We start from the raw sequence: 10,990 nt of genomic DNA on the forward strand, positions 1-10,990 counted from the left end.
TAGGAAGACCATTGATAAGTATATTCTTCTAATGCCAAATCTTCTCTTGATTCTATTTTGCATTCTTCTTAAGTAAAATCTTGCGTGTCACCATAACTTAACTATTTATTTTTAATTATAATATTAATACTTTATTACCATTTGTAACATTCTTCCTCCAAAGATTAGAATGGCTCTGCTAGAAGCCTTTGAAGACCTATGTTGGGGTCCTGAGTATGTGTTTACTGCTTATATTAACAGCAATGGATATTAACATCTGTTGATTGCTATTTGTATTTAATTTGGTTTTTGTATTGTGTTTAAACTGTTCTAATTGTTTTATGACTATTTACTGATTTGAGATGGCTGGCTAAACAAATGGTATGAGTGAATGAACAAACAAAGAAATATAGAGGTGTTTCTGAGGAAAAAGAGCAAGAAAAAATTTCACATAGCAAAATGGAAAGCATTTTATTACTGTCTAGAACAGTGGTTCTTGACCTGGGCGATATTGCCCCCCAGGGGGCGATTTCATTTTTCAGGGTGGCGATGGAATGAAAAGGGGCGATGTGAGGGCGAAGGAAAAAAAAGGGGGCGATATGGGGGCGATGGAACAAGAAGTTTTGGGGACACTTTTGAGACTTTTTCGTACAGTGAATGGCTGTATATCTGTCGTACAAAAACATCAGATCACTCGCTATTAGTGGATTGAATTGTGTTTTCAAGTGTTCCTCCAGCTAGCTTCATACAGAACGCCGTACATATGTAAATACGCATTGCTTATCTTGATGCGTGTTGTGCAGCAGCCTCTACCCATACAGTGGCGCGCCATTAGCCAGAATATGGGAGATATGGGGAAAAAACTGGAAATAAATTATTTGCATCGATATGTCCTGATGAACAATTTTAAAGAAAACAAAAAAAGTGTTTGCATAAATTGAAGAATTATTTCCCATGTTGTGATTGAGAGGTTATGTTGGGGGAGGGGGGCGATGACAACTTCCTCATTGTCTCAAGGGGGCGATTCGTTCAAAAAGGTTAAGAACCACTGGTCTAGAATATGATTTAACTGTGGTCATGAGCTGGTCTTCAATTACACAAAGATGACATTTTAAAAATATTTTTTCAAACATATCATGTAAATCTGTTTTGTTACATTTACATAAATGTTAAAAATGTGTAAACACCCTACAATAAAGAATAAAAAACCTGTAAGGATCACAAGTTCCCAATTTATGCATTTTTTAAAAAATGTGGATGACAGAGATTGAATTACTGATCAGGCTCATATATTATACAGGATTATAAATTCATTTGCATAATTAAAAATTGTTAAATCACCACTGAGTGGAAGTGTCCAAGATGCTAAACTAAAACAAAATAATCCATATTAGGGCTTAGCCTTAGCACAGCGAATGGACGTAATATATCCAAGAGTCATGATTTGGGAGTGGTTAGAGGCATTTTATTCTATCATGAGGTTATCTTGGAATCGCTATGGTATAGCAGAAATATCTGTGAAGAGCCAGTGCGAATACTTCTATAAAACGCGTCTTTATTTAGCAAATGTGGCCATAGTTTAAATAGACAAAAAGGCTGATTTTTTAATGCCCTCATGGAGCTAGATATCAGCTTCTGGCATCACCGTTGCCTCGCAACGCGTCCTGACCTCCTCCGGGAATTTCCCAGAATGCATCGAGATGTGTTTGGAGGGCGCAGAACCGTCGCCGCGGCCGCCATCTTGGTGCGTGAGATCGGATTATTGTGTCCGCCACCATGGAGGGCGGTGAGTGGACGCGGCTCCGAGGAAATAACGGGAGGGGGAGAGGGAGGGGGGCTGTATTTCCTTTTTTAAAAGCCCTCTAAACAAATAATTGCCGTACCTCTTATATAATTGATATTAACTGAAAAGTCATTCCCATCATATAAGTTGATCTGTACAGATAAGTAAATGAAACTACCGTAAAAAGCATGGCAGCTTCCTTGCTCTTGATACGGAATAGCCCCTTGCTTGGACGACCGTAAAGGTAAATGAGGCGTGTCCTTGAAGGAGGAGGAATGAGCATTAAAACCCCCCAAGCATTTGCAGGAGCTGGGAGAGAAGTCTTGTCTTTGTGTTTTGCTGATTACACGAGAGCAGCCATCCTCCATCAGGTGGCCACCATATCTGTTGTTTTCCACGCGGCATGGTCAGCGATGTGAGTTGTGGTTCCAGTTTTTGAAAGATCAAAACAGATATATAAAAAGTTTGCACATCATCTGTAAAGCAGCTTCTTGGCTGTTCATACTTTAAAGGCATGCCAAGGCTCCTAAAGTGATTGGTAGTAGTTCATCTAGAATTAATCCCACCAATGTTTTGGAATTACAACTTGTAGATTTTCGTGACCTAAGTCCGTCATAGGATATGTAGTTTGAACTTGAAAAAGTGACTTTATACATTAAATAGCCAAAGGAAAACAATATTGTTCTCAGCAGGTTCCTGAGGAACTTCCATTAAAATAATTTTTCACATTGGTCTTGTGGTATATACCTTTCATTTGTTTTGAGTTTTATTAAATAGTATAACCAAATCTGATATGAGTCATTCAGATTGGCTTATATGTTAAATAGGATCTAAAAATGTTGGTATCAGAGATATTGCATATTTTCTGAGACTGATACAGGCTAAATCTTAAGAATCCAATTTTCCCCATTTCCTGCCCTAAGTGGTATAAAAACTAAACATTACCAGGTAGTTAATGCATGCAATATATATATTATATAATTCCACACTCCTTTATCTTTGTCCCAGATGATACTGGAAATCGACTTCGTTTCCAACTAGAACTGGAATTTGTGCAGTGTTTAGCAAATCCCAACTACCTCAATTGTAAGTATCTAAAATATAATATGAATCAGGATATCTTTATTGGTTTCTTCAAATCATAAAATCTAGACAGGAAATTATAGTACAAAATGTACAAAATTGAAAACAGTAAAATATATAGAAACTAACCAGAAATATAATGTGTGTTCCTAAGTAGGCCCAAATTCATAGGCAAAATATTTTAAAGTCAATGTCAAAGATGATGATTAGCTTGAACTTTGTTTGTTTGATTTGGCTAAAATCCGTATGGCAGGTTACAAATGGAAAAAAATGAATCAACAAAATTAAACATTTAATATTAGAAATGTTGAAATCAGAAAGCTGGACATTTGGTCAGGACTAGCTATATTGTTTTGTAGTTTATTGTGTGTCTTCATTTGAAAATAATCATTTGATACAGCACAAAGGATCAAATTTTAAGTAAATTTATTTTTGTATCTCTTTTAGTTCTTGCCCAGAGAGGATACTTCAAAGACAAAGCATTTGTAAATTATTTAAAATACTTGCTCTATTGGAAGGAACCAGAGTATGCCAGATACCTAAAGTAAGAATTATCATAATGTATATAACTCTTTGTACTAAGTTCATAAAACACATAGCATAAAACTGTATTTTTATGAAACAGTTGCCAGTCCCCTCTTCAGGAATCACCAAAACCCCTTGGAAAAATGGAGTAAAAATTATTATTCCCTCCTGTAGCTGGGTCTGTAAAAGGACAGATTTTCAAATACTTATGTGCAATTCTAGGGATTTGGCCAAGAGCAGAGTTACGGGCATATGATATCCCCAAATTATTTCAGAACCTGGAAGCGTGACCACTGGCTCTTTTCTAACTTACAATATTGATGAATACATGCATATGATCTCTCCATATTTACCACAGTAGCCTGACAAGTGGAATTGGAACTGAATTTTTTAGATTCATGCTGTCACAAAAGTTTTAAAAAGGAGAATACATTTTCAAATAATACATGCACCCCTTTAGGATTTCTGGAGAGACACAGATTGAAGTCTACTCTCAATCATTATGGGCTATCTTGGGCCAAAATTGTTGATAATTAGTTTTTGAATAAGAAATCTGGCTTGGTGAATCTTCATTTGTAAAGAACCAAAATGAATATTTCACAAGAAAATATAAGTGTTATAATTAAAAATTATATCTTGCTAACCAAAAACAAATGTTCTGAATGATGTGGAAATTTTATTTAATTGCAAAATAGTGTTATAATTAATTTTATTCACTAAATTTAATAGAAAACTGGCAATTTGCCTCAAATTAAGTGACTAGAATATTTATCGATTCCTTCCTATTTCTAGAATTCCCAATTTGTTGTCAAGAGTACTGGTAGCTTAGGAAAAGCATTAAAAAGTATCTTATATTTTTTATTATGAAGGTATCCCCAATGCCTGCATATGCTAGAGCTGCTCCAATATGAACATTTCCGTAAAGAACTAGTGAATGCGCAGTGTGCAAAATTTATTGATGAGCAACAGATACTACACTGGCAACACTATTCCCGCAAGCGGATGCGCCTCCAGCAGGCCCTTGCAGAACAGCAGCAGCAGCAACAGCAGAACAGCACCTCTGTCAAGTGAGCCATTAGGCACTACAAAAACTCCTTGCAAGGGCAGAAGGCACCTGTGGATTTAATCTGGGGAATTGATATCTGAAATGCCTTAGCACGGTGATGGTATTAGTAAAATGTTGCTTGTGGATGTTTAGCAGTTGTGGTTAGAAATTTCAGATTTGCCACAGACCAAACAAATGATTTCTTCAGGATGTAAGAGATTCTTATACTCTGATTTAAAGGCGTAGATGTGTTTCCTGATACTGTATAGCAGAAGAGTATTTTGGAACATTTACTGTGAAGTAAAAGTGGCTAAACATTTTTGTTGTATGCTAGTTTGTGGGTGTTAGTAAATGGTATTCTGGTTATCTCTAAGTCCGTAGGAATTAGTTTTGTAATTTTTGATCCAGTGATTTGGATGTAAAGCAAAAGCAATAACTGCAATAGATGGAAAAACATGTTCACTATAGTTCAGAGCATCACTCTTAGCCACGCAACTTGACTTGAGGTTTACTGGGTAGCCACCTGTCACGGATAGTTTGAATAGTTGTCCTACACACTAAAAAGCTGGACTAGATGATCCTTGTAATCTTTTCCAACTCTACAGTTAAGATGTAGCATATAGTGAAGAATTTCTTGCTTTTAAGGCAAATTTCCTTGAAAATTGATAGGAAAATTCTATATTTTAGATTTTCTATACTGACTTCAGGGAGACTTTGGTGTAATGTTGCCAGTAATAGTTGGCAAATGTTAGATGCAGTGTTTCTCAACCTTGACAATTTTAAGGCATGTGGACTTCAACTCCCAGAATTCCACAGCCAGCATTGCTGGCTGTGGAATTCTGGGAGTTGAAATCCACATGCCTTAAAATTGTCAAGGTTGAGAAACACTGTGTTAGAGCAGTGGTTCTCAACCTTTCTAATGCCGCGACCCCATAATACAATTCCCCATGTTGTGGTGACCCCCAACCACTTACACATCACCGGGTGCTAGGGGCGTGACCAAAGAAAAGGGGGAAAAAATGGCGGACAGCCTTGTTTGGCGACCCCCGTGAAATGATCGTTGGACCCCAAATGGGGTCCCGACCCACAGGTTGAGAACCACTGTGTTAGAGGAACCCAGCTTCCTTTAAACCTGATAGAGATAATTTAACAATAGATAATTTACATCCGGTGTTGGTATTCACTTTAGTAATTCCATTTGTTAATCTCAATGATTTTCCTTTGGTGTTTAAAGTCTGCCTCATGTCTATTAAGCAAATAGCAGTCATTTTCCTATAACCATCAGCATTCTAGCTCTCAGAAAATTATTTTTCTAAGTCATTTTCTTGGTCATTGTAAATGTGTAGAATAACTATACTTTCTCATCCTTGTCCTCATATTTCTTATGTTTGGGAGTTCATTAACTATTACAAGAATAGTAAGGAGGAAATAAGGGGTGTGACAGTAATTAACTCGAATAACATCTGCGGAGACCATGACTGGGGAAATTACAAAGAAAACAAGAGACAGTGTGTTGCAACGGGGCAATCAGAACAGAGTGGGGAAAGGGGAGGAGGGAGGGGTGCAACTAAACAAAGTAGGTGTAGCAATAAAACAGAAAAGGAGAGGGAGGATATTCTGTTAAACCCCGAATTTGGGAAAGAGAAAACACCCGATGACAGCTACACAAGCAAAAAATGCAGGAAAGCAATTATTGCTAGTAAGAAATCAGCAACTGAGAAACAGTCTATTGCATCAGGCCCAATGACAAGGTCTAGGAGCCGAGTGCAGACTCTGACCAATCTATAAAGAGGACTCTCCCACTGACCGGCATTTTGAGCCCTGATGATGTCAGCAGTTGCAGGCATTTTATTGGTTTTATTGTAATTTTATTAAATTTTACTAAATTCTTAAGCATGTTTTCTGAGGTTTTCGCGGGTGTTTGTATGTAGGTCTTTGGTTGTTCGGGTTTTCTCCCGCGTAAAATTGGAAGTGTCTTTGCGACGTTTCGACGAAAAAGCAAACCCAAAGCCACACCGATGATGAGGCACGACCACAAACCAGAAGCCAGACCACAGCTGCATCATTAGCCACTTTAAACCCCTCCAATCCATACATGAAGCAAACTGACACCCTCTATGAAGATGAGGCACGACCACGAACGCGAAGCCAAAAAATAGCAAGGCAGCCCAAAATCTTAAACCCCCCTGCATCTCAGACTAACCTGAGCACAACCAAACAGAACACTCCCCCAGCCAATCAGAGCACAGCCAACCCCCCACCCAATCAGAGCACAGCCACGCCCCTAACCAATCAGAACACACCTCCACCCAATCAGAACACAGCCAAGCTCCCACCCAATCAGTTCATACCCCCACTGGTAGTTAAAAGGAAGAAACAGCTAAGACCACACACTGCTCCTCGAAGCACGAAGCTGAAAGCACCAGCCTGAAGATGACGAATGGGACTTCGTCGAAACGTCGCCAAGACACTTCCAATTTTACGCGGGAGAAAACCCGAACAACCAAAGACCTATATATATATATATATATATATATATATATATATATATATATATATATATACACATATACACATATATACATATATATATATACACATATATACACATATACACACACACACACATCTATCTATCTATCTATCTATCTATCTATCTATCTATCTATCTATCTATCTATCTATCTATCTATCTATATCCATCCAAGAATATTGGTAAAAATGCGACTCCCAGGCATAATTATGAATAAAAGAATAAAATACGATCACCGGGAGGGTTAAAATAAGAATACTTTACTAAAAATATACTTATACTAAAAAGTTGCCAAGCTTTCGCTGTTGACACGACAAAGGAGGAAAGAGGTATACAATTGGGAAGGGATATTAACCCACAGTTAGTGGAACCCTATCCCCATCACAAGACACAAGAAAACATCAGATTGAATCCTCCCCCCGATACGGCAGGCGTTGGTATTATTGGAAGAGGAGGGGATGCAAGGTTACTAACGCCTCCAAAGACCAATAGTGGAGGGATAGGTAAGGGCATCCGAAGAGAAGAACATATCGTTATAGACACATCTTAGTTATCAGTTGGCCAATCAGGGCCAGTAACACGGTGTAGGAGCCGTGCGCAAACGTTACTTGAACCTACTTAAACCACCTTTATTATAATGGCCTTTTAGCCCTGACGATGCTGGGGAGTTCCCCCAGCGAAAGCTTGGCAACTTTTTAGTATAAGTATATTTTTAGTAAAGTATTCTTATTTTAACCCTCCCGGTGATCGTATTTTATTCTTTTATTCATATATATATCCATATATATTATTAATTATTCTAAGTAATGAAGCTATATCATTTACCCTTTGAAAGAAATTCAACAGTATTTATTGCTGTGGGTGTTCATTTAAAATGAATAAAATGATACAATGTCTGCAGAAGCCTGAAAAATATAATTTTCCAAAATATATTTGCCTTAGACATTGAAACTAAGGGAATCCATTCTAATCTTAAGAGTAGATAATCTCCAGCAAATGGGTTCATATAAACTAGCCGCAATTTTAACTGTCCATAGTGACAGTTAAACACAATCCATAGTGATTTTATTTAAATTTGTCAGCTTAGATTATAGATTTATTCATTGGCAGTTTGACATGATAATGGTTTCACCTAAAAGCGTTTCTCCTGCTGGTAATAGCTTAAGTTGCTTAGTCCTCTGTAAACAGCATTTGCACAAGATTAGCTTTAAAACAATCTTCTTCCACCAGTTTCTGAGGCTGAAAGAAAAGTCAGGATACATTATTACTTTTCTAAGTATGATAGAAGATCCAAATCCTTTGTAGAGACATTCCTGCCTATGTACTGTTAAATTGCTAAGTAACTTAATAACTACATGGCTTATTTTTGGATACATTTTTCCCAACTGCACTCTTTCCAATTTTTCTAGTGCTCCCACAATCCCTTTTTGGCCTGGACTTTTAGAAGACACAAAATTATATCTGCTAAATTACTCAGTTACCACAAATGAGAAATAGTTTATCCATTAAAACACCAATGGCTGGCTTTGTTTAAAAAATAACTCGTTGGACACTTGTGAGATTTAATTTTGTATAGACATATACAGGATTAGACCAATCTTTTGCAAACATAATTTCTTTATAATTTATAATTACAATTTATAATTTCAGTTGAGAGCAGTATATAAAGCCAGGCTTAAGAATGGAGAAGAAATATTTGGCAATTCTGCTAAGCACTACAGACTTTTAACCACATTTGATTCTTTCCAAACTAACTAGAAAATGTATATACTTACAGTTCCGTATTTGAGAAGTGTAGGCACACCAGTTAACTTAAGATTCTTCTTGAATTCGTTATTGGGATTTTTCCAGCTATGGAGAAATTAAAATAATGGTTTTATAGCTTATAGCTTAAATATACTTGAATGTTGGAAGAAAACCATTTTTTAAAATATTCTGTGTGGATAAATTTATAATAAATGGAAGTTCCCATATTTGACTGACTACTGAAAAAGGCAGATGTTGGTAAAAGTACATTACCCTTGATGTGATCCAGACAGATTTTTTTCCCTAACAGACCACATGAGTACAATGCACTCAACATCTTTTCAAACATTGCTGCATTTCAGAAAAAACAACTTTCAAGGTGGGGAAAAGGAAGTTTTTGCAAATGCACAAGACAGTTGCTATGTGTGGAAATCATATGAAAATAAACTATAGCCAATTGCAGCTCTGTTATAAATTTGCAATCTTTTAGATTCAAACAATTAAAGCATAACAGTTGGTCCAGAATGAAGTGGTATAAAAAACTATGGTTATGTATCAGCACCATACTTTCAGCTGCAATTCAAGATGCTGGGCATTAGCTACAAAACCCTACATAGTACAGGGCCTGGTTATTTTACGGCAGGCATGTCAAACTGCAAGTTTGACATGCCTGTTTTAGGGAGTGACTTTCTCCAACTTTCTGTAAAATCCAAATTCAACAGAACAGGTATGCTCAGATCCCATCTTTTAAGCAGTGCTATCTTATAAGACCCAGTAAATACCTGCTTGGTTGGGATACCTGCTGTTTACAATGGGTTTTTAAATACTCATTCCATTTCTAATTTTCGTGTGCTGTCCAAGTGAGTGGATAGACCTAGAAATTTATATAAATTAAATAAATTCTTGGCAGATACATCCTATTTGCTTTACTGTAAACCACTTAGAATCATGGAACAGTGACACTGGCAGCTATATAAATAATCAAATTTCAGAGTTCAAAATGGTAAAGTTCAGCTGATAAGAGCAGATCTGGCAGAGGGGAAAGCAAAGTATAAGCAGGAAATTATTGCAGAGTAGGATCTGATCCGAGTAGTTATTTGTCTCAAAATTGCGCTTAAACTAAAGCCAATATTTCTGCAACTTAAACTTAGAAGAAGTTCCTTTTAAGGTTTTTTTTTTTTTTTTGGCTGATGTTCGAGGACATTCTGCACATGGAAAGTTTTAAATATTTTTACTACATTAAGACCCTCATACAACTTGACAACAGACTAAAATGTTACATTTTTATGAACCATATGTACAATACTTGTTTGGTTGGCAGAACCAAAGTAGTTCTATCATCTTTCTGAAATACCTTACTTACTAGTCTCTGGGTCCTACTTGGCAGTAAATGAATATAGATCCATCTGGCAGGTTTGGGAGTTCAGCTCTTACAATGGGTTCAGCTAAAATAATAATAAAAGGATTAGCTTTCCAATGAGACCTTACAGCAAAAACACTAGTAATAGATTTTATACTGCAACTTTCATCTCTATGCCCTCCTGTCCAACATAGTACCCTCTCCCAGTTTCACTAGAACCTCCCTTGAACTGGTTCCCCCTCGTGCTAGTAACTCAGTGTTTCTCAACCTTGACAATTTTAAGGCATGTGGACTTCAACTCCCAGAATTCCACAGCCAGCAATGCTGGCTGTGGAATTCTGAGAGTTGAAGTCCACATGCCTTAAAACTGTCAAGGTTGAGAAACACTGTGCTAGTTCATAGCACACAGAGAGGTGTTTGTGTATGTGCATGGACTAATAGACTTCGCATTTCAAATGCCTCAAAAGACAACTTCAGACAACTTCTCAAGTAACCTTTTAAGGCAATTCACAAGCAACCATTTCACAAAAGAAATTAGAAATAGTTAAACTTAAGAACTTGTTGATCAAAACCCTTTGCAGATACATTTACAGTATCTGACTGCAGAGAAAAGGCGGTGGAGAAAGCCATGCGTATAAAATTATATAGAGAAAAGTTGACTACCTTTAACACAATCTGGGCACCAACTAATACCGCTGTTTGGATCTTTGTCACCGCTAAAATACACAAACACTTGGCCGCGCTTTTGTTCTTCGTGGGCAACCCGATCGAACTCATCGTATCCGTGCACAGAAATCTCTTCCCAACCCATGGTGGAATCTCGTGTCTCTGGAAGGGCGGAAGTGTGGAAAGGCGAAAGGGGAAAAGCAAGGACCACACCCCCCAGAGGATGGTGGCCGCCTGGGCCAAACACTTTCAAAAGAGTTTTCAGGATTG

The 10,990-nt window shown here is 37.3% G+C and overlaps 2 protein-coding genes across 2 annotated transcripts; one reads left to right on the plus strand and one right to left on the minus strand.

Annotated features, from left to right (window-relative positions):
* The first annotated feature begins 1,657 nt into the window (after positions 1 to 1,657).
* Positions 1,658 to 4,734, plus strand: MED31 (mediator complex subunit 31). Its single transcript, XM_039346185.1, has 4 exons — positions 1,658 to 1,765; positions 2,771 to 2,848; positions 3,293 to 3,389; positions 4,240 to 4,734. The coding sequence occupies exons 1-4, from the start codon at positions 1,756 to 1,758 to the stop codon at positions 4,439 to 4,441; spliced, it is 387 nt and encodes a 128-aa protein (XP_039202119.1). The 5' UTR covers positions 1,658 to 1,755; the 3' UTR covers positions 4,442 to 4,734.
* A 3,041-nt stretch (positions 4,735 to 7,775) lies between these two features.
* TXNDC17 (thioredoxin domain containing 17) lies at positions 7,776 to 10,910 on the minus strand. Its single transcript, XM_039346191.1, has 4 exons — positions 10,718 to 10,910; positions 10,058 to 10,139; positions 8,724 to 8,799; positions 7,776 to 8,187 (listed from the first exon to the last, which is right to left on the minus strand). The coding sequence occupies exons 1-4, from the start codon at positions 10,863 to 10,865 to the stop codon at positions 8,119 to 8,121; spliced, it is 375 nt and encodes a 124-aa protein (XP_039202125.1). The 5' UTR covers positions 10,866 to 10,910; the 3' UTR covers positions 7,776 to 8,118.
* Positions 10,911 to 10,990: the final 80 nt, after the last annotated feature.

The sequence above is a fragment of the Crotalus tigris genome, unplaced genomic scaffold, assembly GCF_016545835.1.
Source record: "Crotalus tigris isolate CLP2741 ecotype Arizona unplaced genomic scaffold, ASM1654583v1 scf7180000017987.690289119674:8195010, whole genome shotgun sequence".
In the NCBI taxonomy this organism is placed as follows: domain Eukaryota; kingdom Metazoa; phylum Chordata; class Lepidosauria; order Squamata; family Viperidae; genus Crotalus; species Crotalus tigris.